Source organism: Pelecanus crispus, chromosome 5, assembly GCF_030463565.1.
Source record: "Pelecanus crispus isolate bPelCri1 chromosome 5, bPelCri1.pri, whole genome shotgun sequence".
In the NCBI taxonomy this organism is placed as follows: domain Eukaryota; kingdom Metazoa; phylum Chordata; class Aves; order Pelecaniformes; family Pelecanidae; genus Pelecanus; species Pelecanus crispus.
This window is the reverse complement of record NC_134647.1, coordinates 40,691,746-40,708,287: the sequence shown is the minus strand read 5'-3', so window position 1 is coordinate 40,708,287 and position 16,542 is coordinate 40,691,746. Positions and strand designations below refer to the sequence as shown.

The following is a 16,542-nucleotide window of genomic DNA, read 5'->3' as shown; positions in this document are numbered from 1 at the left end:
AGCATAAAAACATTGCTTTTGAACTGTCTGTTCACAACATGCACCATTTATGTCTGCCTAGTTAAGTAATAAATTCTATCTGTAAGTTTTTACTTTTCTGATTATCACCTCTAAGTTATAAACATTACTCCTAATTTGAGATTTTGGAAAGGCCCAGTGCAACAATGTGATAAAATACAAGCCATCCATAACATCTGCTGTAACATCCATAACATTCTGCTGTTTACTAACAGAGAAGGACTTGTGGGAGATGTCATAGTTGGAGGCCGTCTCAGGCTTAGCAACCATGATATGATAAAGTTCTCAATTCTGGGCAATGCCAAGCAGAGGGGCAGAAAAACTGTTACGATGGACTTCCGGAGGGCAGACTTTGGCCTCTTCAGGACCCTGGTTGGGAGAGTCCCTTGGGAGGCAGTCCTGAAAGGCAAAGGGGTCCAGGAAGGCTGGGCCTTCTTCAAGAAGGAAGTCTTAAGGGCGCAGGAGCGGGCTGTCCCTGTGTGTCGTAAGACCAACCGGTGGGGAAAACGACCGGCCTGGCTGAATAGGGAGCTTTTGTGGGGACTCAGGGAAAAAAGGAGAGTCTACCCCCTTTGGAGGAAGGGGCAGGCAACTCAGGAGGAGTACAGGGATCATGTTAGGTCATGCAGGGAGGAAATCAGAAAAGCAAAAGCCCAACAAGAAGTTAATCTGGCCAACGCTGTAAAAGATAATAAAAAATGCTTTTATAAGTACATCAGCAATACAAGGAGAGCCAAGGAGGATCTCCATCCCTTGCTGGATGTGGGGGGGAACACTGTCACCGAGGACAAGGAAAAGGCTGAGGTACTTAATGCCTTCTTTGCCTCTGTGTTTAACAGCCACACCAGTCATCCCCAGGGTACTCAGGCCCTTGAGCTAGAGGATAGGGATGGGGACCAGAATGGAGCCCTCATAGTCCAGGAGGAAGCTGTTAATGACCTGCTATGCCACCTGGACGCTCACAAGTCTATGGAGCCAGATGGGATCCACCCGAGAGTACTGAGGGAGCTGGCAGAGGAGCTCGCCAAGCCACTTTCCATCATCTATCAGCAGTCCTGGTTAACAGAGGATGACTGAAGGCTTGCCAATGTGACACCCATCTACAAGAAAGGCCGGAAGGACGACCCGGGAAACTACAGGCCTGTCAGCCTGACCTCGGTGCCAGGAAAGATTATGGAGAGGTTCATCTTGAGTGAATTCGACAGGCAAGTACAGGTCAACCAGGGGATCAGGGCCAGTCAGCATGGGTTCGTGAAAGGCAGGTCCTGCTTGACCAACCTGATCTCCTTTTATGACCTGGTGACCCGCCTGGTAGATGATGGAAAGGCTGTGGATGTCATTTACCTGGACATTAACAAAGCTTTTGACACCGTTTCCCATAGCATTCTCCTTGGGAAGCTGGCAGCTCATGGCTTGGACGGGCGTAGTCTTCGCTAGGTAAAAAACAGGTTGGGTGGCCGAGCCCAGAGAGTTGTGGTAAATGGAATTAAGTCCAGTTGGCGGCCGGTCACAAGCAGTGTTCCCCAGGGCTCTGTTTTGGGGCCAGCCTTGTTTAATATCTTTATCAACAATCTGGATGAGGGGATTGAGTCCACCCTCAGTAAGTTTGCAGATGACACCAAACTGGGTGGGAGTGTCAATCTGCTGGAGGGTAGGATGGCCCTGCAGAGGGACCTGGCCAGGCTGGATCAATGGGCTGAGGCCAACTGTATGAGGTTCAACAAGGCCAAGTGCTGGGTCCTGCACTTGGGTCACAACAGCCCCACGCAACGCTACAGGCTTGGGGAAGAGTGGCTGGAAAGCTGCCTGGCCAAAAAGGACCTGGAGGTGTTGGTAGACAGCCAGCTGAACATGAGCCAGCAGTGTGCCCAGGTGGCCAAGAAGGCCAACAGTATCCTGGCTTGTATCAGGAATAGTGTGGCCAGCAGGAGCAGGGAGGTGATTGTTCCCCTGTACTCGGCGCTGGTGAGGCCGCACCTCGAATACTGTGTCCAGTTTTGGGCCCCTCACTACAAGAAAGACATTGAGGTGCTGGAGCGTGTTCAGAAAAGGGCAACAAGGCTGGTGAAGGGTCTGGAGCACAGGCCTTATGAGGAGCAGCTGAGGGAACTGGGGTTATTTAGTCTGGAGAAGAGGAGGCTGAGGGGAGACCTTATCGCTCTCTACAACTACCTGAAAGGAGGTTGTAGTGAGGTGGGTGTTGGTCTCTTCTCCCATGTAGTTAGCAATAGGACGAGAGGAAATGGGCTCAAGCTGTGCCAGGGGAGGTTTAGGCTGGAAATTAGGAGAAATTTCTTCACGGAAAGGGTAGTCAAGCATTGGAAGAGGCTGCCCAGAGAGGCGGTTGAGTCCCCATCCCTGAAGTGTTCAAAAAACGGGTAGATGTGGCACTTCGGGACATGGTTTAGTCTAGTCTACCCTTGATTGGCTTAGAGTAGACTTGGTAGTGTAGGTTAATGGTTGGACTGGATGATCTTAAAAGTCTTTTCCAACCTAAATGATTCTATGATTCTATGATCTCAAAATATTTTTACAGCTCTATTAAAACAATGCAGATATATAGAATACTAGGCATCTTACTGCACCATCAACTTTTAACCACTGCTATCACTGCATTGATCTTTAACTTAATGGCACAATACGACATACAGCTTTGTCATACGAAAATGCCACAAAAAATGGTGTTGTGTGTTACAAAAAAGCCATCACTCCAGAATGCTTATGGTTCATAACCAGATAGGTCTTACGTACGTTCCTGAAATTTCATAGCATTGGAATTGTTCTATGCATTGTACTCCTGATTCAGCATAACTGTATATGGACAGTAACCTTTTTTTTTTTTTCTTTCGGACATTTTCTTTTACTTATTGAAGTTTCAAACATATAATCCTCAGTCTTTTAAAAGCCCTCAGGTGACCTGAGAAAAATTGGAGGCAGAGGAATGGAGGAAATGAGAGATCAGGACTACTAGAAGAGAGTGCAAGCATGGTAAATTCCTTCCATGTTACCCACATATAATTGATGCTACTGCTGAAATGCAATGCATTTTGGGAGGTCCTTTTTCTCCCCCCCACCCCCCCTCCTCTTTTTTGAGCAAACAACCTATTGGTTAAACGCCCGCAAGATAATTTTCTGTTCTTCATCCTATCTGTGCTGATAATAGTTCCTGCTAAAGGGGCAGAATATCATGTATACCAACCTATACATCAGGTAAGATTACAGGAGTAAAATACTACTCTATTATTCCACTCACAAGACAGAAATACTGTGTCCGATATCTTAATAAATTTTTTCCTAAACTATTAGGTTATTCCTGTATATATTTAGGAAAAAATGAAATAGTAAATAGTAATAAAGAAAGTTAAGAGATTTCTAAAGGCACAGATGGAGGCATATGAATCCATGGGAATATCACACCTTTCCTCAGGTTGTTGACGCTGAGAGTATAACAGCATGTGCACATTGCTGACTTATGTGGAGCAGCCCTGAGCAAGTACAGACTGAAAACTACTACTTCATGGCACTAAGTTTCATATACTTTCAATATCAACATTTCACTAAATAACATGAAACTTACTAAAATATTGTGCTTCAAACTATTGCATAGGTGAGTTGCTTTAACAGAAATAGCCTGTGTATTTACCAAAGTAAAAACCAGAAGTATTCCTTACAGCTTTGCAAGTGGTGTTCACCATAGTTTTACCTGCCCAACTGCTCTGTCTCTCTCCAAACTAGTTAACATTTTCTGTCTCAGTGTAGTCTGGTATTTTTCAGTCAACTGCTTCAGCACCGGTTCATATGATGCATAATGTGCCTTCAGCCTGCGAACAAGAGGAGGACAAATGATTCCTCAAAGATGAGTTAATTCAGAGATTTATGTCTGTGTAACTTTTTTCCTCCCCAAATAAAAGAAAAAAAGTGCCAAACGGTCAATAGAGAGGACACAAAGCTATTTAGTATGTAACCACCCAACTGGAATACCACGAGAAAAAAAAAAGTCAGATCAGTAAAAGGTTTCATAGTTTGTTTAGCCATATCTTTTAAAACAATACATTCATTTTGACCTGTTCTTAATCCTTCATACACATATGGCACATTAATTTTTGTTAATTTGTGTTTTCTTGCAGATGGATGATATTTCATTGGAAGAAAGAGAATTACAGCTATTCTCCAACTACCAACTAAGATCCTAATCTAGACAGAACAGTCGTAATATGATTACTATTTCTTTCTTCACTGCACATTACATTTAGAATACTTAACCACTTTAATTCTTCAGAACAACTAAAAGTTAGGTATATAATCTCTCAAGAGAAACACAGGAGACTAAGCTTCAAAAATACTTGCATTTTGCAAAAAGCTGACAGAGGATAAGTCAGTGAATAGTGCTCTTGCATTAGCATGTATGGATTTCAAGGTTAAAGATGTAGAACATGTCATTGCTATTATATGCATTTATTGATAACAATATTGACAAGCCAAAATTCTGCGACTTGTTCAGAGCTGCAGATGTTAGCCACTCCCCAATGTTACTTTAAAACAAGTGCTGGCATAAACATGTGCAAAGAAGAGATTCTAAACTCAGCTCTTTCACTTGGCTCAGTGATCTTCAGATGGACAATGCAAAACTTCTGCTCGTGGAAGGAAAGAAGCACAACATTTAATAGAAAACTTGCAGAATTCCAGAATGACAAAATTACGGACTTATAATATTATAAAATAAACTATTACAACTCAGTACCAATGGACTAGTTTGGACTTATTTGCAACCAAAGCAACATACCAAACTACATACAGGAAGTTCAAGATGTAAAGGGACAGAAGATATCAGCTATGGGAATCATGAATGCAAATGTTCTGAACTCAGTGTGACACCAGTTACCCTTAAAATGGACAAAGGATCTAAACCCAGAAATCACTACATATTTATGGAAAAAGATCTGGGTAAAAGAAAAAAATCTCATTCGTGTTTTCAACTATTAGAAATATTATGTATTTATTAATGCCACATCACACCATGGACAATATAAAAGAAATCATTAGAAATTGTTTAAGAGACATGGCAGAATGGTCAGATGGAACTGCTATATACCAGGACACTAACTAAATGCAGCTAGCTTTACTTCAGCACTCTTGAATTCCACAATGTTCTCTCATTACCAGGAAACAACTGAAGATGTTATCTTTAGTGTTACATGTATGGTAATGAAAACCATTTTTTTACCTTTTAATGTCACAAATAAGCCTGTTTTTCTCCTGAACCACTCGCTTATGATGCATTCGATGGAAGTCACGCTCTTTCTGCATTTTTAGGAAAGCCTCTTTTGCTTTGCTATATGTAAACAGAAAACGTAGGAGATTAGTCTCCTCCTATTAATTGCTCATCAGGGTATGTTGAATACACATAGAATTAATTTTCAGATATGCACATGCCTACTGTATCCCAGTTGGAAACTTTTGGTAGTATGCCCTGTGGTGGAGAACATGTACTTTTGAGGTCTTTTTGCTGCCAGCTGATGTTACAAAACCATGGGCACCCTTCAGCATTACCTTTCTTCAGTTCCTTTAGATAGAATCTGGATTCTGGCATTATAAATCTCAGACATCAAGCTCACTTTAAGAACAAGGGGTGGTGTTGTGGAAGTACACATTCAAATTACAAGTGATTAGAAAACAATACTCTTGCTGTGGGTTTAAAAATCTACATGAAAATGTATTGCAATACCGATTTTCTAACATCTACATTATGTCTGGAGCCCAACATGCGGATAATGTACATGCTAGAAGGACACACACAGAAGGAGAACTACCCTTGCCTTGCAAATACATGCATTTAGAGAGCTTCTGGAAGAAATTGTGCTAGCAAAGTTCTAGGCTCTATTCAATCATGTCTGCAGCCTGTCCCCAAGTGTCCCCTGTACATGACAGCAGGAAGGAAAAGGAATCAATTTAAAAATTAACTGCAAACATACTGATAACCTGTTATTCCCTAAGCACATTCTACACATTGCCATGGGACACCCTAAGATACTCTGATCCATAAACATAAAAGAAAATACTCTGTATATATTCCATACATTTTCTCCTTGCCTTCACTGATATGGGTTTGGCAGGAGAGATTAGTAGATGAATTGTTTAATTGCAAAGGAAGCTTGAAATTACCTTGCACAGAAATTAGATATTCGTTCTTTGCAAAAATAAAGCTCATTTCTATTCCAACAGGAGTTAAAGAGTTGGGAAAACCACTATGATACTGGAGTATGCCAAAATCACAGGTCCAAGACAACGACCCGTAACTGCCAGTGCATTATATTTAATTGTACAAATTATTTACATTTACTATGTATGCATTTGCTATATTTATTACCTATACAGACTGCCATATTATATGTGTACATTTACACATGAATTGTTGCTTGTAGCAGGAACAGTTAGAAAGACCTGAAGAAGAGCACAATGAATTAATGCCACTCAGTCAAAGCTGAGAAACAGCTGGCAGGGAAATGGAAACAGGCAGGGCTGCCCCTGCAATAACACTGTGAACAGCTCAAAGGAGATGCGGGCATGCACATAGTTTTGTGTATGCATGTGCACAAATACCAAAAGTTATGAAACAGAGTAACTGAGGATATCAATATGGGATACAAAGTACAGATTATGATTCTGCTCAAGCTCCTATGAACAGCGGAAGATTTGAGAGGTAAATGCATCAGTGGTCTCAGGACAGTTCTGTGAAACAACTCCATCATGACACCACTCACAAAATCTGACTTGCCGCAAGATCTTGAATACAAAATCTGCACCTTCAGAGCTAAGCAGATGGCTTGTTCTAAGAGTAAAAGATGTTGCTACAGCTATAGCAAGGCCAATATCCATTTCTTTTAGTTAAGATATATGTCAAAGACTACAGGTCTCTCCATTTAAACTTTTCTGAACCAAGAAGTTTGATAAAAATAGCAGAAGAGGGCAAGGTCCAATAAAACCAAGTAGGGATTTTCAAAGGTGAGTTACGTGCCCTGTTTCCACTGAATTTAGGTGGAATTTTATTCCCCAACATGCTGCAAGTTGTAGCCCTAAAATTTTAATTGAAATAAAGATAGTTTTAGAAAACATACACTCTCATGCTTTTACTCTATCTAGGTTATATAGCACTTAGCAGCAATGATGCTAAATGTACCACATAATTAAACAGATGCATTTAAATATGGTGCACAATACAAAAAGTGTGCACTTTATTTTTAATTTTTGTAAGTGGGGAAATATGTGTAGGAATGGTTAGATTTTGGCACAGAAATAGGAGATCAGCTGAGGATTTTATTGCTGGTGATAGCACTAACAGTAATAATAAATATGATTTCCAGGATTGCTTTATATTTCCACTGTTACTGTGGCTGTAAACTGGATGTATATTTGTGAGCATGCTTCCAAAAATGAGGACAGAAATATACATGCAAATATTTAAACTTCCTAACTGATGTCTGTGAACAGTTACAAAGCTCTAACTGTACACAACTTTCATTCCATCTACCTAATAAATTCCTAACTGTTTAAAGAACTTACAAACTCACAGTCCCTGTGATTAACACAATCTTAAACCTGATATACCATTTTCTTGTCTACCTACATATTCAAATACAAAGGCAATACAAAGGGCCTGGCCATAGGAAAATGTCAAAATATATAGGACTCAAGCTATTTTAAATCATCAGATAGGCAGAGTTTAATGCTGCTATGAAATTACAATCTATTATTCAACTCACAAGTAAGTATTACTAGACTATTAAATGCTTGAATGTCACAAGTCATCACTGAAGACAATGAATTAACTAGCCTCCTGTAAGAGTTCACAGTTTTCAGAGATGTTTTCAAATTTTTCTTGCATATTGGAAAGAATATCTATGCTTCCATTAGAGAAATATTGCAGCAGATAACAACATCCCTTACCAATCAATCAGGGCTCAACTGTAGCCTTCAAGACAAAAGAAAGAGAAAGGGAGTATACTTAAGGTATACTTTGACTACTGTCACATGGCAAACATAGAATTAGTTTTGATTTCTTTCACAACACAATGTCTGGCTTTAGAAATAATTTAAATAAAGATTAGTAGTGCATCTAAACCTTAAGGTAATAACAATCACAAGCTTTGAAGTAAAAGAATTATACTGATATTTATTTCTTTTAGTGTATGTATTCAGGGATTTTGTTGCATGTCAAGATGCCTTCAGACATTGGACAACCTATTAAAATATATATGTACTCACTGCATACAGAAAGTGAAGCCGATTGTGATTTTCTCTTTAAATAATGAAAAGCCACAGTGAAATGTAACCAACAGTCTGCAATCTACTCTACTTGCCCACCTATTTGCTGTGCAGTGATGTAAATGCTGTATTAAAATACCCCAAATACAATTACAGTTAGCTTCTAGACACTGAATCTTCTGCCAATTGCTAAATAACATTAAAGCAGGACATGACTGGTTTACAGTCATTTATCCTGGGCCCTCGTTCTGCCTAAGTCCCAAATAACATCTCTTTTCTGCAAGATGGTTGTCGAGAATACCAAGCTCAGAAATACCAAATGTAATTAAAAGCTTTCTTCAAATACACTTCACAGCACTGTATCTCACAATGAAAATTTATGAGACTTTCTTTGCTCACAAATCCTTGGTTTCTAACCAGTCAAATCAGCATTTCTTCTGTGCTCTTAGGCATTCTGTTTTCAGTAAGCTGGTGAATTCTCTAACAATACTTGATAACTCAAACTGTCCTCCAGGTAATTTTGGCTCCTGCTGGAATATTTGCTTTATCTTAGCAAGGGTACTGACTACAGTAGTTGAATGTATGAACAAGAAAAAATGCTGTTAACAGTCACCACAGTGAATGGATTTAGTATAGACTATTATGATCAGGGTCTATCCAAAAGACAAAGGAACACTAACTCATGGTATGTACAGCTGAAATGCTCAATTTCACCCATTATTCCAGAAACAGTACTGTTTTAATTCATTAATTATTTAAAACAAAATAAGTTAAATGAATTTCACAGAAGTGCTGAACGTTTAACATTAGTATCAATAAAAACTTTGAAAGTTATCTGAAATAAAAAGGTTGAAAAATGAAGTAGTGACCATTAGCACAAACCAAGTTTTACATCTGTATATACTCCATTCTAATAATAGCATAAAGACTAAGAAAATAAAGCTCTCCCCACAAGTGGATAGAGGAGGCCTAATTTTAATAGTGTTTTAACAAGGTACATGCAGAATAAGTGCAGGATTTAACAGTAAATGCTAATGACCAGAATTTACCCACTTCTAATTTGTGTCATATAGAATTGCCCTGTATCTCACTGTCCAATCTGGAATACCAAACAGATGACATGACTCACTTGTTTACCACCAGAGCATTGCTATTTTAGGTTTCATCAAACACTAGAATGTGAAAAAGCAGAGCATGGTTTCAGTTCATGGATTTATTTCTTTTTTTAGCACAGTTCACTTAAGTGAGTGTTGGGAGCTTTATTTAACAGCCAGCCTGTAGGAACCTAGCATATTGGCAATGTCTTCTCCCTCTCCTGCTTTCTTCCTTTGCACAATATCACATCATCTTTCAGCCTTTTAACTAGATATCTGCTATCAAAAATCTTCTGGCACCCCACAGAGTACACAGACATTCTTATGGGAAAAACCCAACTCATTCATGACCACAGCAAAATGTTTTTGAGCTTTATGTTCTTAAACAATCACGTAGCAATGCAACAAACCCAGGAAAACTCATATCAAGTCATAATCTGCTCAGATTATCTTGTTATAGCATGTTCTGCTTCATACGGGGGCAGGGGGGAGAAAGAAAAAAAAAGGGGGGGGGGGGAGAAAACCTGTTAAAATTGCTACTGACGATACCAGATTTCAGAAGGGCCACATTCGGTCTTCCTTTCTTCTACTATGCATTCCTGCTTCTTACTCTCTCTCAAATGAGACACACAATCCCTAACTACCCATTGTCCAAAGGAGCTGTAGAGTAAAATAAAAGTTTTCTATATGGCCTATCTCCCAGTACAATAGTATATTTAGACTACACAATATTTGACTTGATTATTAAAGACATTTACTTAACTATTAGACAATGGGCAATTAATTTATTAATTTAAAATGTAATAAATCATGATCATTGGAAAATAATTTTACTATCATTATCAGCAGCAATGATTATTTAAGATCTGAGTAGCTATTTTTCATAAAGGAACAATCTAAATGAAAATTAGTAGCTTGAGCAATCTGGAGGAAAATCAAAGAGATGGAGTTAACTTTTTTTTTTTACAGCTCCGTATTTTAAAACTAAGCACTGGCAAAATCAAAGTGAGCACATTATTAGGTCTTGGGGTAAATGCTCAATGAACACATACATGTGCAGACATACCATTCTTCAGAAAAGGCTATGTTACATGTAGTTCATTTTTATATCTCTCCATTATATAGGCTAAATATTTTAACTCTCTTATGACTGAAGTACAACTGACTTAAAATCAGCTACTACAATATACACACAAGTATATATTACACACAAGATGGTAATTTACACTGACATACCATTTACCACTAGGGCCAGAGTGACAGATTTTTTGCAATTAAAAAAATGAAGAATAAGTGTATAGTGATTTTTTTCCTATGCTGATGTTTTGTGGTAGCTGTAATTTATAGTACTGGTTTTTAATACAAAATGCACAGAACCATTTATTTTCTAGTTCTACATATTATACTCATCATTCTTCGTAGTAATTTGTTGTGATTACTGGATATTGAAAATTATTTTCTATAGTCCAATAAATACAAATAAAAGAAATTCAGATTTAGGTTTCTAATAGAGCTCAGAGAAAATTGAACTTTAATTACAAATGTCACCGAGAAGTAAAAATATGTGCAGCCATCATAACAAACAGGAACTTATTATTTCCATTAAGTACTTGGGTTTACTTTATCTGGCAATTTACTACTGTATATCAAAGTTTCATTAAGACCAAATAACATACTTTGCAGCATGTTTATAGTTTTCCAAATCTTTCCTCAAGCGCATATTCTCAGCCTCAAGTTGCTGGTTGTGGGTATACACAGTTGGAACCAATCCAGTATCTTTGGCTGTGAACACACCTCTCTCTATGAGTTCATACCTAGTAGAAAAGAAACAGAGAGTTATTTTATTCCACGTTTCCTTTTTCTCACTTCACTAATGTCTTCTTTCTCATGCTAGCATTTACCTAAACTACAATCACCAAAATATTTATCATCTCAAGGCATTTAGCTCTTATGATTATTAACAATTAGCAACAGTGCTATCCCACCACAGTGTTCTATTTTACTGTTTTTCATTCTAAAATGTATTATTGTCGTTCATAAGTCAAAAGACATGTCCTGTATAACACAGTTCTTCAGTTTAAACAATTACTCTTTTCCTTTCTTTCTTCCAAATAGCTTAAATAAAAGACAGAAAAAAAATTTCTCATTCAAATAACATGTCTATATACTCATAGTTCTTTTTATCTCATATGCTCAAATATCTGCAAGATTTTTTTTTTTTTTTGAGGACTCAAATAAGATGACAAAACTGCAGATAACTTGGATGAATGATCCTATGAGCTATCTTCAACATGGAGTACAGAGCTCACCTAGGGAAATTTCTTCATTTCTTCCTGTTTACTTATGTTGCCCTCTCTTTATTGAATTATATTTACCAATATTTACCTATCTTACCAGCCCCCAAGAAAACATGATTCCGTGATGTAGAAGCCTGAAGGCTGCTTTAGTTAAATACTTGTACAGACTAACTTGCATTTTGAGAAGTAAAAGAGAATCTGGAGCAGCATGTAATGCTGTGTGCTACCTAGGAATCGCTATAGCCCCTGGCAATAAAGTCTACTCAGTCAGTCTCATATCTTTTAGGACTATCCATCTTTTGGTAGGATGTCAACGAAGGCTAAGAATACTCTAGCAGTCAGTAAAAAGGACATAGGCATTGACACCATTCATTTTAGGCCTAATTTAAAGGCATTTAAACACAAAGCAACTGGAAGTACCCAAGTATCTTCCATTAAAAAAAAAAAAGAGCAGTGATATTAAAAAGGATTCAGAAAAGCTAAATTTCATCAAAAAATGTGTCACAACACAAAATAAATACTTCTGAAGAATCATGCCTGTTCCATGAATGATTATAAGCTATAAGGATTTGTCAAAGTATTTCAAAAGACACCAAGGTTCAAGTCTACATATACAAGCATAAGATACTTCTGTGCAAGCAGACATTGCAGAGGTGATTCCAGAATCCAGTACAAGTTTGTATAAAACATCTATTTCTTTTCTACTTCTGTCCTGGAAGACAGAAGAGCAAGACCTTCAGTTGGTACAAACTTTTATAGACTCACTGAAGACAACAACATTGTGCACTACTGTGGCCGCAATATCAGTTCAGCATAGATTCAGTGGAGCTATAAATAATTTATATCAGAAAAAGACTACAGCCGCACAATCTTCTTCCCTGCTGATCTTCACTGCAGCTGGAAGATGTTCTGGGTAGGAACTCACCAGAAGGAGTAATATGAACATTATTTGCCTTTTCAGGTGAAAAATATATTCAATCTGTGCATTTCTTTTTTCCCAACTAATAAGGAAGTATGAAAAGAACAGCTGTAATTAGAGATAAAAGTTATACTAAATGCTACCTCCTGCCCTTGGACACAAGCAGCAGATCTGAAACTTGAAGACAGTAAGTACAGCATTCCTAGATCAATAAAACATGTTGCAGAAACAAAGTGTTTGTAGAATAAGGGACTCTTACTTGACAAGCAACTTCTACTTAACATCCTCCAGAAAAATTAAGGGGAATGTTAGAAACTCTTACGTTCAAATGACTTCCCACAGTCAGCTACTTATCTGCAGTCTGTGGATACTTAGAGGAATGCTCATCCCTATGACTTAAGCTGTCACTCACATTCACCACCAGTAAGATTAAAGGTTTTTGAAAAGTTAAACTGAACATGTCCAAAGCAAAATTCATTCTATCATTACTGTTTTCTTAAGCAAATTATAGCAGCAATAGGCTTTAATACTAAGAAAGAAGCTTAGTCTCTTCTCTTCCCCCCCCGCCCGCCAAATAAACATTGCTGGATAAGCAGGTACAACTCCTATTGGAAATATTGCAAATAAGGGCACTTCTCATTGCAAATGACCACAACTCTACATAAATCATAGAATCGTTTAGGTTGGAAAAGACCTTTAAGATCATCCAGTCCAATCATTAACCTACACTACCAAGTCCACACTAAACCAATCAATACTTCTTTATTTGCCAGAAACATTTCTCCACTGAATGCTCTAACTGCATCTCATGAAAACGATCAAATTTCTGCACGAAGACACATCAGACATGGATAATTGATGAACCTAGCCTCTGGCAGAGCTAAGAAGTCTGAAAGACAATTTTAATGAAATACAATTAATAACAATAAATTCACTATGCCCTTGTCTAAGAACACTACTAAAAATGAAAGCTTTTGTGCATGCAACAGAAATGGAATAGAAAACCACACAACAAAATTGCATTGTGAAATCTCATTATCTTTCATCAACCTAGTCCTGTAAAGCTTATAGAACTCCTACATACCTAGCCAACTGCCAAATAGCTATTGTTCGCACTTCTTTCCATTATAGAAGGGAACTGTAATGCAAATTAAATTAGTTAGTTCCATGCACACACATGTATTCTTCTAAGCTTTTCAGAAAAACTGAGTTATTATTCTTGAATTGCTATTTAAAATTAATCAAGCATCTGGAAACCTAAGCAACAGATGGTCAACTATGATTTTATGATCAAAGTCCAGTGCAGAGCAACTAAAAATAATACATTATTACTATATATATGTATTACATTGAATTCAAGTTTCTAAGAATTCTAAAGGAAGCAGGTTGCAGAGAGGCCCTGCAATAAACTAACTGATATGTAGCTCAGGATAATCCTTTACCAAGGGGTAACTCACCTAGAGATGCATTCAGGGATTAAAATTTCAAGTTTTAGCTTTTACAAGAACTTCTTGCTGAAAATTATCGTTCCAATTGATAACCTCTTAAACAGTTTCAACAGAAGGCTAAGAAAGAAATGAGCACAGAAAAACAAAGCACTTTTTTTCCCTAGTGTACTCCTCTAATCTATTACGGCATATAAGTAGAAAACGTATATTATAATGTTATGCTTGTTATGTAGGCAAGAAAGTAGGTATGTCCACGTGGCTTTTTGCAAATCACACTTGAGGTTACTTCACTTGTGATCCGAGCCAGTTCTGATCCAGAAACTGAATCTGTTTTAGCATGATGCTGTCCTGGAACTGATAACCCTTGTTTCTCTCAGGACTTACGAACTTAGAGTACAACGTACATTAATGTGACCATATGATTTCCAGACCAAAAAGGACACAGAGCAGAGCAAACTTAGGTCTGCCTGAAATAAGCAGATTGTTTCCACTCTCTTCAGGGCGTTGTGACATGGAGGATTGCAACCTATATCCATTTTCTTCATTCTGCAAAAAGGAATTTTTTTGGAATGAGTCTACCTTTATGCTCAGAGAAGACACAGTATGTCTAGTTGCGTGTGCTCCATTATGCACAACCTAGACAACCTTTGCAAGGCGTACACAAGACAAACATAGCTTTTAACCTGGCTTGGTCATGTAAGTTTATTCATAATTTTAACCACATCAAATAGAAAAGAATTTTCAAATCATGTTTCCATAAATAGTCTGCAGCTCTCCTTTTACTCACAAGCTGCAACACTGCCAGGTCTCTAGGAACACTTAGTCAGAGATTACCAGTCCAATGAGTGTACTAACTAATCACAGCGATAGCTCCATACGTATGTGTGAACAGCAAATGATTCATCTGCTCAGGCTGGCAACATGCTGCCAGCAGCAGTGAGCTCTTTGGGATTAGGAGGTAGAGACTGTCAGATGCATGAATTTACAGTTGATCAGCCCTTGCACTTCACACTCTAAACCTGTCAATCCATATCTTTAATAAGCCACCAAAGCACTATAAAGTCTTGTATATCAAAGGAATAGAAAATTTAATGGTAAATTAGATATTCTAAAAATAATTCAAGTCTAATTTTAAGTTCCTTAAAGTATAACTGGAAGAAAAAAGTGTATGTGCAAAAAAACTACGTAAGGAAAAAAAGATCACTACAAATGTGGTAAAATTATTCATTACATCATAGAAAAAGACTAGGTTTGGCTTAAAACGTGATGAAATCATGACATTTTATACAGCTGGATAAAATAACAGAATGTTTTCTCAAACTGCAATAAATACAGATAATTCAGTCCAATTTAAGTGACCTTTAGATTGCAGACAGACAATTATTTCAAAGCAAGCCTTTTGATAAATTTTCTCTACATTAATTAATTTCTCATTTTAAATTCCATTAGTACTTGATCACCACAGCATGAGCGAGCCTGTCGTCCCAATACATAATGAGGGACCTGAGTACACTAATCTGCTCTCACTTTCATTAATATTCTAAGTTATCTATTTCAAACCAAATTGAAACATTTTGAAATAAGGTATTAATGCAGCAAAAGTCTCAATACAGTAAGATTAGACCCTGACATGCTGAGCTCATTTGTAATATTAGTGAAATTAAAAATACTACTTATAGAGAAAAAAATATATGTATAGTAAGGATTTACAAGATAGGGCCTGCTAAGACCTGCTCTTGTTCTGTTAAAAAGCAATTTGAATTTTGCCATTGATATAAATTCAGACTCTAAGTGATTCAAAGGAAGCTGTAGTTTCATAAAAAGGTCACTATTTATATCTGTCTAGTATTAATTATCTTTTTACATAAAAACTGTTAAACTTCTTCAAACTTAATGCCGTTCATATCTGTTCTTTTGTTGAAAAAGAATACAGAACTATAGTGCTCCTTCTCTAAGAAATCACTTAAGTCACATTGTTATGCTATCAAAAACAGATCATTATTAATTCCAAAGGCAATGCCTGATTGGTGAGCTCTATGCTAATAAGACCACAGCCCTGCAAACAGCAGCAATGATTTCCCCATTAGAGGATATTTCTAAGAAAACGTAAAAGCCTCAAGGCTTTTGTAGGAAAAAATAAAATGTTTCTAACTTTTCAAATTTACTAATTTTCAAATTGAACAATTTCAAAAGACATTATTAACAAATCTCTGAACCTCTGATGTTTAAAGACTGACTACAAGATAATTCAGAGAGGTGTCTCCACTTCTCAGAATCTTTCCAATGTAACTGGCAGATTCAAAGCAAGCTTGTAACTGAAAGTATTTCAACAGAACTTTATGACAAGCACAATATTTTGCTCCAAAATAATTCAGCTCTCCTCTCAAGCTTTTGCAGCACTTCTAGCACATCATTCTTAATCACTATTTAAAAAAGTATACACCCTGTGGGATTCCGTATATGACTAGAGTGGTGGAAGAAGTGGAGTATTTAGACAAAGCTGC

At 37.4% G+C, this 16,542-nt stretch overlaps 1 protein-coding gene across 1 annotated transcript in view; it reads right to left on the bottom strand.

Moving 5' to 3' along the window:
- The window catches only part of SPAG16 (sperm associated antigen 16), a 432,336-nt gene that overhangs the window by 403,617 nt on the left and 12,177 nt on the right, over window positions 1-16,542 (bottom strand). Inside the window, 3 exon segments of the mRNA XM_075710523.1 lie at window positions 3,722-3,839; window positions 5,243-5,350; window positions 11,051-11,188. Of these exon segments, the coding sequence (XP_075566638.1) occupies window positions 3,722-3,839; window positions 5,243-5,350; window positions 11,051-11,188 (364 nt within the window).